Below are 12,191 nucleotides of genomic sequence, written 5' to 3'. Positions count from 1 at the left end.
AACCTACTTTTTCCGAATTTATATTTTATAGAAGAGATAATTCATATTTTTCGCATAGTAGGTAAAGACAACAAAGTAGAAACTAAACGACCAGAGTTGAAGAAAAATATCGTCGCCTTCAACAGAAAAAAAAATAAAAGCCTTTTGTATTTGAAGAGAAAATTTGATAGTTGACGAGATAAACAATAATGATTGAAAAATCAGAAATTACACTTGACCATTTTAATAGTGAAAACGTAAAGATAAATAAATTTTTTCTCTACGATTGAATGCCGCGCAACGAGCAATAAATTCGGACATCTTCATCTTCAATGTTGAACATTCTTCTCTCCAGTCTCCATCATACTCCATTATTAAGTTATTGAGAGAATGTAATGGTCGTTGAACGTAATATCTGCGTCAATTCAGTTTTATTTTCTAGTGGTGTGCAAATAATAGATTTTTCTACTGAAAACCTTCATCTATGTAATAAAGTATAATACAATCGAATCTATTTGCGGTACACCTATGTTTTATACTTTCACTAATCTTTTAGAATTATCATTTTTCAAAAGCTCCATTCTATCATAAATTAGTATGGAATCATGTTTTTATTCTGTCGGGTTGAATTATTAATACACGGTTTATGATTGAAAGCAATCGGAAGAAAGGGGGTTATCTTAGCATAAAGATGAAATTATCTTAGTACTCGAAACGAAATAATAAATGCAGTGGCGGCATTTTCAGTCCTCGCCATGCATTATCTGAGATGTATTTGCAAAAAAATAGAGAAAGAATACATAATTCAGTCTCAATGAAGTCTCAATTTCATTCGAATATGCTGGAAATTATTGTAACCCTTTGCATCGCATTGTACACATTCAATTTTTTATAGATTTTTTTATATATATCTATATATCTATACATACATATTTAGATATATATATATATATATATATATTATACACATTTTTTTTTTCTTTTATTAAGTGGGTGTTCACTTGTTGAAAAAATTATGTTATTTAAATTAATATATTGCAATTATAATTGGTTATCTAATATATGAACTTTAGATACTAAGTTTTAATTTTGAAAAAAATGCGCGAAAAAGAATAAAGCGGTTTTTAATGGAACAATTATCTAAAATAAAAATGGAACTGAATGAAACAAATTGAAGATGATCGTGGAAGGAGGGTGGTCACGTTCCTCATTCACACATACCAAAACATTCTTTTCAATGAACAATAGAATACTAAAAAAAAATCATTCGGAAAAATCTTCTCATGAATACATGCTATATTATTAATTTATTAATTTATAATATCATTAATTTTTTAAGTTTATTAAAAATCTATCCAAGTTGTATTGTCGCGAGATGTAGGATTACTCACGCAATTCATCCTTGGGAAGAAAATAATGTCGGAGAAACTTAGTGATTATGAAACAGGAGAACAGAATAAAAAGAATATAATATAATCTTTTATTTATTTATTATTTATATTTCTCGAGTAAATGGATTCATTTTTCTTCCATTGATTCCAATATGTTGTACAAATGTTTGGTGAATAAATGATACCGATGAATACTTATTCTCGAGTTTCATCTATTACAATGACGGACGAAGCATTTTCTATTTAAATTTCCAATTTTTGAGATCATTCAGCCCCAAAAATCCTCATTCCATCATACACCAGAATCCAATAATTTGATGTAACTTCGAGTGCCAAAAATCGTCAAAAGAAAGAATGAAAAAGAACAAGTGTTAATGGTACCTCATGAATATATAACAATGGGCAAACCAATAATATTATTCTCAAAAAAATCCTAAAACCATAAACATACAGGAGAGAAGAATTATTTCTACATCAGATTTAGAAAGATGAATGTATATTAATATATATATAGTTAGATAAGTAGATGGGAATAAAGGGAGGAAAAGTCACTAATTGATTGTATCCGAAAGAGGCTAGGGGATGCTGAAAGATTTCCCCATATTTTTTCGTATGTGTTGCTAGAGAGCAAAGCAACGCACGATACATCTATGGCAAATAGGATTCGAGAGAACTTTCCATGAATGTCACGGGTTATTTCACCGCGTATTTGATACACAAGAATATATGCGCATAAGAATTATGCAAGCTTCGTAGGGGCACAGGCATTACAATTTCCGAATAAAGGAGATAAATCAAGTGGTGATGAATTGGAAGTGACATATCGAGTTGAGTAATGGAAATTATACACTTATTTCGCTCCATTTGAGTCCTAAGCTTGCGCTACTCGATTGAGCTTTCAATGCATTGACACGTGAGGGAGAATCTAAACTAGTACCGCAATGTGTTTATCATTCACGAATTTAGAAAACATGAGTGGTGTATTTAAAAAAAAACCAAAAAAGGCTAAATCTATAGCCGCGTGCATGAAGGAAAATTTGGATGTGAAAATGAAAACGTTAAGCCCATCGACAAAACATACATCTCCATTTACTCCGACGTATGAGCGAGTAATAAATCATTAATCAGTCTCTATCATCAATGTCAAATTCAATTTCCGCCAACATTTTTATCAAGTCACTTGCAAATTTTCCTGATGCCCTATAACATTGTAAAATAGGCATAAGAAAAATGAGAAAAAAAAGTTTAATAAATTATTTGATCAAATCCAGGCTTGGATTTATTTGCCGGAAGTGTAGAAAATACGTTATTAGAGCAGTTGAAAAGCATTGCAAGGGGAGAAATCTGATTTGGTTGAAAGGCGGTCAAGCCTTTGATCGACCGTTTCAAGAGTTTGTAATGCTGAGAGCTTTGAATGTAATGCTTAATCCATGCGTCAAGCGCACTATCACGCCTCAAACCCGTGCCTCAAGCTGCTACCTGCAGATTACACAAATTCGTCCAATGAATGAATACCCAAATGTCACTGAGAATTCACTAATTTCACCCGCCCCTTCTTTTTTTTTTCTCCTCCGGAAGTTATTCTAATTATTCTCCGGCTCAAGGTGACCTCATTTTTTTTTCTTATTTATACTATTATTTCCATAGCTTGAGACATTTTGGGCATGGATTCCAGGTAATTCGAGCCTCTCGCATTCCCAACTCCCAATTTCTAAACAAAACAAGGCGCCTCACAATAACACGCCTTCTCAAAGATCCACCAATTCGTAGTATCCTCAACCCACCGACTTTTTACTCAACTCAAATCTTCACAATAACAACTGGGAGGTTCTGTGCGTGACGATTATGGGCGGTTACTCGGATAAATCAGCAATTATTTTGATTTTGCCCAATATACTTTGAATACTTAATTATTATGCGGAGGAAAGGTTTAATCAATCCATGCAAGAGATTCCCTCTTGGTTGTCTGAACGGGGAAAAAGTTGAGGAAAAATAAAGTGTTTTGTATTGAGAGAAATAATCATTGTCATCATTAAATACCTGAAAATAGGGCTTTGGCGGGCGGCATCCCTCGTGATGATTTCGACTAAACTAGAATGCGTGTGTACCGAACCAACAACAGCGGTAGGGGGTAGGAGGTAGGTGGTAGGGGGCAAGTAGCCAGGAGAGAGGGGAAAGGCAACTCAACCTCCTAGTCTCGGGATTGGCGCTCGTGTTACGGCCGGTAGGGGGGGAGTCGAGCTTTCAGGGAGGGACTTTGACTTGGACGTGTACCGTGACCGCCGCTCAGTTAGTGGCTGTCCGTCACTGCGGCACCACTGTTCTAAAGTTTATTTACTAATTCACCGACTTCTCGATTCACCGCTCAATTATCAAGTCAACAAATCTTCAGAGACATTTACCAAGATAATTATGTAAACGCAAAAAGTTTCTCCACCAAGTGTCAGTGAGAAAAAGGTGACTGTGGCAGTGTCAGTGTCAGGGGAGCCGAATATTTCAGTGAATTTTCTCAATATTTATAATGTGATCACCGAACATAAGAAAAGGGACAATAATAAATATCGGAAATCGTCAGAGAAGAGAATAGGCAGAGATTTTGAAAAGTAAAAATGGCCTCAAATACTGATCGGAAAATGTATTACTTGATACTGTTTCTCATTGTTTGGATAAGAAGAGCGGCAGGTGGTAGTGAGATTTATGCAAAGATGTTTTCAAGTCAACAAATGCCCTCTGATCCGTGCTATGACGAAGATCGTTCGCGTCGCTGTATTCCAGAGTTTGTGAATGCAGCGTTTGGAGCAACGGTAGAGACTTCTTCCACGTGCGGTGTAGCAAGACCGACACGTTATTGTGATGTTATTGAACAGACATCTAGTGGGGTGAGTGGATTGGGTCAGTGTCATACCTGCGATGATAGTACACCTCGAAGAAGATTTCCACCGAGTCACTTGACAGATCTTAACAATCCCAATAATGTAACCTGTTGGCGATCAGAGCCTCTGATATCATCTCAAAGCTTCAGCGCCCCACCGGACAACGTTACATTAACGCTATCTTTGGGTAAAAAATATGAACTCACATACGTGAGTCTTCAGTTCTGTCCAAAAGCTGCTAAACCAGACTCAATAGCTATATACAAATCAATGGATTACGGCATAACTTGGCAGCCATTTCAATTCTACTCTTCGCAGTGCAGAAGAGTGTACGGAAGGGCAAACCGTGCTACTATAACCAAGGCCAACGAGCAAGAAGCAAGATGCACCGATAGTCACAGATTTACTGGAGGGGAGGGTCCAGGTCCTATCGGACGAATAGCCTTCAGTACCCTAGAGGGTCGGCCATCAGCAGCTGATTTTGATAATTCGCCGGTACTCCAAGACTGGGTAACGGCCACTGACATTAGAGTAGTCTTTAATCGTCTCCACATGCCTCAACCTGAAATAACCAATGAGAATATCGGCATTGAGGAATTAACCAAGAGGGAGAGGGAGCGTGAGGAGAAAATGAAAAACAAGATTAATCTTCTGCATTTGGATCCCTCAGGCACGGCACTTCCATCTGTACATCAGGTACTTGCCCCCCAGGAAATGGTCAGCAATGATGCTCTTGACGTACAAGAAATGGCTTTTCATGCCGAAGTGACACCTACCACACTCATAATACCCAACAGTGCAACCAGCATGGCTCATCATTATGCTGTATCTGATTTTGCTGTTGGTGGTAGATGCAAGTGTAATGGACATGCATCCAAATGCTCCCAGGGCAAGGACGGTGCGCTCGCTTGTGAGTGCAAACATAATACTGCTGGTCGAGATTGCGAGAAATGTAAACCCTTCCACTTTGATAGACCCTGGGCTAGGGCCACCGCCAGAGACGCTAATGAGTGTAAAGGTCAGTGGAAAAACAATTATTCATCTTATCACAAGCTGTCTATCATCATTTTCCATTCTCATATTCAATACTCAATACTCAATACTCCCTCAAGGGGCTTTTCATAATTAATTTAAGAAAAAAAAAAACTCCTCGCCAAGCAGATAAACCTCAAGAGGAGGAAAATATATAGTAAATGGCTGACGTTGCTTCGACGACCTGTAGAGAACTAATTAATTGTCCAAAGCCTCTTTTATCATCATATTTATTCTTCCTGCTCGGCGGACACAGGAGAATAAAGAGGTCAAGATCGCCTCTCACCCAACACTCTTCCAATTTATTTTTTTCCCCCCCCGGTTTTTCCTCTTCTTCAGCTATTGATCGAAATCAATTAACTTTGCATCAACGCGAAAGAAATGAGAATTATTTTCGAATGAATATAAGAATACGTAAAAGGTGTTGAGAAAGAGAGTGAAAGCCTTGACTCGGGACACTATGGGCACGAAGAATACGGTGAAAAAGGAAACTCACATGGTTTTGTTTGTGTGGCAATGCCAGTGTTGGGGGTTTACTCACGATCGAGTCCACCCCCTTCATCCCCATTCACCCCTCCTTAATTCGACGCGGCGAACCGTGAGTCGTGAGCCGTGAGTATGTTCTCTAGGTATATACTGAAAGCTAAGGTATCCTTAGGGCTCTCTACAATCAAAAGCTTCTGAGGGTGCAAAACCACCCTCTCAAATCATTTCGAATCGATAAACAGTGAGTTCCTATATAAATTTGCCACTGACAGATTTTTGCGAGAAAATAATAAGGCGCTCCATAATACTAAATAAAACAGAAATTATGGCAATTTGGGGGATTATTATGACAAAGAAATATATAATGGCAGTTTTGATAACGATGTGATGAATCTACCACTCAAGAAGAATACAATAGAAAATGATTGTCCAATGAAAACATCAAGTGAACGTGAAAATAAATGACAACGAGAGTTTTTTTCTATAATTGAAGCGCCCACTGCTTGTCAACAAAACTGATCGGACACACGCATTTCAGATCAATGGGCGTTCCCCATCCTTCTTCAATGCGTATAACTGGCACTTTTCAATAGTCAACACCCCAAATCCATACAGCTCATCCTTCTATCAATTCAACCTAGAAAAGTGTTCATTTTTACACGCCAGCTGTTTTCTACGAATTTCCAAAACTAATATACATACGCTCATATGCCAACTATCAATTTCATAAAATTCTCTTACACATTACACAATTTATTTTACCATATAAAGTTATAAATTTTCTCTTCAATAGAAAATGGTGCTATACATTCTAAATAAATACGACGAATGGAATAAGAGAAAATTCTGTGAAAACGGGAAAAGCATTTACACCCAGTCGACGAATTAAATGACATTTTAATTTCGTGAATATTTTGGTGGGATTTCGCCTGGCCAAATATGCGTGGCAATTTCCATTTTAAATTGGATACTTTTTACTACTCTAAAGTCTGCACGAGCATCACTTTTTATCACCCCTTTTCATGTACTTTTAGCTATCCTTCAGAGAGGATAGACAAAACAAGGAAAAACCAAGAATGGTCGATAGAATCATGTGGGCGAAAATTTCTCCACCAGATGTTGATGTTGATCGGTTATAGGTATATACCTATGGTGGTGTTTGGAAAATCGGGCAGGTCTCTCTTTGGACGAGCCGATGAATTTCAATGGATATCTTTGGAAAAGAAGATAAGTGCTCGCCGACGAGTGATGGAAAAGCTTACAATTGAATCTGTCGGGTTTTTCTTTTGCCTTGGCGCGTTCCGATAGGTGACGAGAGAACGGTATAGAGAGAGGATGAGAGGTCGAGAAATCTATCGCAAGTCAAGTCATCAAATTCATATAAAATTCATTATAACAATCCTATAGTGTTGGAATTAAAGAGAAAATATGATTTCAATTCTGTTTTGTGAATACCAATGATGCCTTGGTAGTTTTTTAATTAAGCAATTATATACGGCCAGCGGGTGGGAGAGACATCGCGCTCTCCGTGTCGAACATGCTGGTTGATGAGCGACGGAACCAGTTAGTGGAAATAAAAGAAAATAAAATAAATACTAAGTTTCGGTTGAGTGGGACCTGTTATTTGCCCTGGTATATTTTAAAGATAAAAGTTTCAATGACTTTACCGAGAAATCTGCCGTCTTCTACCGTATACTTTCTCACATATCACCTTGTATAAAAATGTAGAACACTTGAATGAAAAAAAAAAAGAGCACTGGCAAGGAGTGTTACGAGGTGAAATGGGCAAAATCAGAGATCAAGTCACACCACACCAGAGTATAAATAAATTGGCTAAAGAGTAGCAGTCGCGGCTGCCACGCGGTCTGCCATGTCTGCATTCAGTTCTCCTCTCTCTCTCTCTCGCTCTCTCCGTTCCTACATTTTCCCTAGTATACATACTCACCTACATTATAACATGCTTACGAAGAAGGCATACAGAATAAATGCGCCAACTGCATATGCACAAGATGTGAAGGGAAAATGGTTGGAACGTCGCCCGGGGAGCCGTTTCATCCTCGACGCATTCACTCGACGGCAACACAGGTGCTTCCGTGCTCTATCTCTATCTCCACCTCTTTTATTCTCTCAATTAATCCTACACAGCCAAATTTATACTTTTAACCAACTTACAACATACCAACTTTGACGAGTTGTGCCCGCTTTTCAAAGAAACTACCTTTTTCTGCTTTATTAACCCATTATGACATATTAAATAGATCAGGAGATTAAAAAAACCCCCGGTTGTAAAAAACCACCGCTGAATCAAAGTCCAACTAGCCGGCCAGGTATAAAACTTGACCCACAGTAACTTGATGCGGGAGCAAGGAACCATTTGGATTAAAAAATCAAAATGAAGAAATCATTTGTATTATTAGAGTACTATTGACAAACCTAAGAGGCCAATTTGATAAACGAAAAAACATATAACTTATGGAGAAGAATAGAGTATGGAAAGTGACTGAAGCAATCAATTGCAAATAAAGACAAACAAGTAGGAATTCACGTCACGAAACTCGAGGAGACTACCCCGAGAAAACAACTAGCGCGGAACGCGCAGTGGTGAACCGCCTTTAGCAGACTTTGGAGTAGAGTTTCGACGTCTAACGTTATATATCGTTTCGGGATTCTCCATGTATTCGTATACTCTAGAGTTCTAAACACGGTAGGGTCGAATGTCGTATTGCCAGGTTAAAAGGGAGGGCGAGGGTTTGGCATTCCATTATGGCATGCACATGATGCAGTAATCATTGATATAAATTCACCTCATCAATTGAAAATTTCTTTTAATTTCTCTCTAACAAAACTCGTTATGTATCTCACGACAAACTTCCAATACTCATTTCGTCTTTTTATTCATCCTCTTTTATCATTTTATCATTTTTTTTTTATTAAATTTATTATTCGCTTTGTTAAAACTCGATGAAGAAACTCGACAACATGGGGTTCGTCCTCCTCCTGCATAACTAATAACGACCACACGCTCCTCAGACACAGAGGTATACCTTTCTCATTCCGTCGGTTCTTCTTTTCTTTTCTCCTGTCATTTCTATTTATTTGCTTATCGTTTGATATTCCCTCCGTTGTACACTAGCTGGAGAGATCTGATTCTCGGTCCCTTACTTATTTTTATTTCTTCGTCTAGAGGGTTCTCCCCACTTATCCATCTGTTTCGCTTTGCCACTTTTTCGTCGTATAATGATAATATATAGTGGAACATTTTCCCAGTAACACGAATATCCCTTTAATGCCGCTGCCAAACTTTCCTACTTGAAAGTTTCAGGGACTCTTTCAGGTGGTGAAGCAGAACGTAAAGGGAGGGAAAAAAAAATAAAACAGTCGGAAAAATGACAAAACAAATAAAGCAACATGAAAATTAAACAGAATCAAGGTCTGATCAACTTTGGGAACAAAAAAAAAGTAGATGATTCGGTGAATACTACAAGAAATAGAGAGCATCAATGCACGTCCAGCTGCACATATATCAACAGATCTGAAAACTCTAGAATGAAAAAGTCATTGAAGCGTACCTACACGCGAGGGGGCAAAATAAACATCATAACTCTCGATAAAGGACCCGCATGGACTTTTCATTTGAGAAGCAAAAGATTTATTTTTCCTGTCCAACACCGTACGCCGGTACGTGATGTTGAGAAACTTAACACACTTTGAATCTATGGTGGCACGAATTTATGGTGATTTGTTGAAAGTATGTAAAGTGTGTAACATGTAATGGTTGCTGACAAGACGATACATCGAGTCGTTCGATACGTCGATATCAGTGAACACTATTGTACATGACCTCTTCGAGGTCTATGGACTCTTATAGGTTGGAGTATTTGCATGGACTTTACAAGCTTCCTCCAATGGAAATTATTGGGAATCACGGCTTGTGAAACCCCGTAGGTTGCATTCAGCAACGAGGACAGGTGCAACGACTATCTCTTGATTCTTACAATGCTTCGACAAAACCATACGCCAAGCCAAATATTGCTACTTTTTATTCCAAATCAAAGTGCTCTCTCTCGTTCTCCCTTTTGCCAATTGCCAATTGCCAAATGATTTTTCATGAGAATGTTTTATTAATTATCACTGCCGAAACATTGATATTTCCAGTGAAATTAATGGGGTAATGAATAATTGGGCTTGCGGGCAGGCGCATTGTCATAGCTACCTTAACACATGTGTGAGAAAGAAGGTGTAGGCGTTGGCACGTAAAGTGCGTAAAGGGGAGAGACCACCCGTGGCAATGGTTATCGGCCCGTCACAACGCTATCTCCAAGACCACACCGTCGCCGATTCTACCATTTTTTTTTTACTTTTTTTTTCTCCCTTTCCATCTCCCTTCGACTCTCACATTTCATTTTCTCTCCTCGCAAGTACCCTCGCATCACGCGTTGCAACAATAATTTCCATGGAGTACACCATTATACCATTTTTTCATGCCTTTTTTATATTCCCGGAATTATACTCCACTCGCCATTGTATAATGCACATTTCAATTGTTCATCCCACATTTTTATTATCCTCTTTGGATCTTTTTTTAAACAAACATTGACATTCGCATCATGAGATTTTTAAATTAGAGGGGATCCATGAATTCATTCAACAGATTCGATATTCTTCCTCGGATGTTGCTATCAATGCTAATACATACAATCCTGATGACAAATGTTCTTCAATGTTGGATACCCTGGTGGTCCATTTGCTCTGAGATGACATTTACTCAGTAGAAGCAACTCTCTTTTGTCGCAATCGATATCTGCATATCAATCACACAATTTCAACGGCACTATCCCACGCTATTTTTCATACTTGATGCTCTTGAAAAAATACCAATGTGTTGTCATAGATGTAATGAGTGTTTTTCCAGTCTGGCCCATCAATGTATCATCCTAGACAAATATAGCGCTTATTTTCTTACGATCCCCAGAAAAAAGAAACAGAAATTCGGTGAAATTAAAAATGAGCTTGTTGACATCATTTCTTCCACGTGTTTTTGCTTCTCAGTGTTATTTCAAATGTCAGTGAATCGGCTTGACATGGAAAAAAAAATTTCTTTCTCTCCTAATTTGTCACATTTTTCAATGTATTCTCAGATAGCAACATTGAATCTGTCATCATTAGAATAAATCAATGAGTCATATTTATCTGGTCATGTCAAAAGAACTGTTGAATTTTTCAACAATTTTTCCTGAGTTAGCCCGTAGGCCCAAGAACCATAACATCCCTATTACTCGCTTTTGGTCTCACTTTAGCTTGAGCGTAACTACTAAAGAGAAAAGGGTGGAGCATAAATTTATATAGACGCACGTATAGAGAACAGCAAAAGCCTGAAATCGTAGCCGGCGTCAGGGGCAGGCTCAGCCCTAGGGCGAAAATAGATTAACGCTGCCAGTGATTCGCGCTCTTCATTCTTATACTGCTTTAAATTTTCACGTTCTTTGTGCTTGGCTTATTTTATATTTCGCTTTTCCTTTCTCTCTCCTCTCTCTCGTTCTCTCTCTTTCGTTAAAAAGTACTTTCCCCACTGAGTGCATTTTCACTAATGGATGGAAATTAAATTTTTTCATTCAGCTATATCCAGTAAAAAAATGATGGAATAAAAAGATCAATCACTCGATACTCACTCAATCTAGAGTGGGTGAGTCTTCCTCTGTCATTGCATGCGTGACATCAAAAATGACACACCCTAAAAAAAAAAGGAGTCTCCAAAGAAGGAGTTTAGGTTGGGTGGAGGTATGATGGTGTCAAAAAAAATAGTGAAGATGACGGAACGTCGTTGCAGTACAGAAACAAGGTGTGGTCCACTAGTATTGAGGGCCTTATGTATACCTTGGATATGGAAGAGGGTTTCAGGTGACGCAATGTAAATACTCGAACATTGGGCTTGTACAAGATGGCAAGCCTTACGAAAAAATAAGTTGGCTTCTGTATACAGGGAAAAGATCCGGCTTTCCGATCAGATTTCTCTTTGTACAAGTGAAAAAGAGAAGAAATACGTAAGAGACCGTAGCGCGTTCATTCATCGTCACAGGGATTTTCTCTGTGTGCCGTGCGACGCGCATTCTCTACACTCCAACTGTTCTTTCATCGATATATTCGGATGCGATGTAAACTCCACTGGAAAAAAAAAATGGAAATAATCGTTCCTCGATGGAATCTCTTTGTGGCAAATGGAACAAAGAATAGCCAACATCAGCTGATACCTATGTTTCAGCAAAATGAATTTTTTCAAGTTAGAGTGCGGAAAAGGCTGAAGATGCTCGTGGTTTGTGCCTGTCTGTTTACACAGTAAATATATCAATGAATTTACGATCCAAACTGATCCCTAATGGTCTCGCAAACAGATCTTCCGTCGGGGAATGTGCGCGTGTTATTTTCCATCCCC

The 12,191-nt window shown here is 38.2% G+C and overlaps 1 protein-coding gene across 1 annotated transcript in view; it reads left to right on the top strand.

Annotated features, from left to right (window-relative positions):
• The first annotated feature begins 3,678 nt into the window (after window positions 1-3,678).
• Window positions 3,679-12,191, top strand: part of LOC105264198 (netrin-A) — a 41,375-nt gene continuing 32,862 nt past the window's right edge. The window contains exon 1 of the mRNA XM_011300913.1: window positions 3,679-5,261. Within this exon, the coding sequence (XP_011299215.1) occupies window positions 3,980-5,261 (1,282 nt within the window). The 5' untranslated portion in view covers window positions 3,679-3,979. The remainder of the gene's footprint in view (window positions 5,262-12,191) is intronic.

Source organism: Fopius arisanus, unplaced genomic scaffold, assembly GCF_000806365.1.
Source record: "Fopius arisanus strain USDA-PBARC FA_bdor unplaced genomic scaffold, ASM80636v1 scaffold00019, whole genome shotgun sequence".
NCBI lineage: Eukaryota > Metazoa > Arthropoda > Insecta > Hymenoptera > Braconidae > Fopius > Fopius arisanus.
The sequence above is the reverse complement of the archived record's forward strand: the minus strand, read 5'-3'. Positions and strand labels throughout refer to the sequence as shown.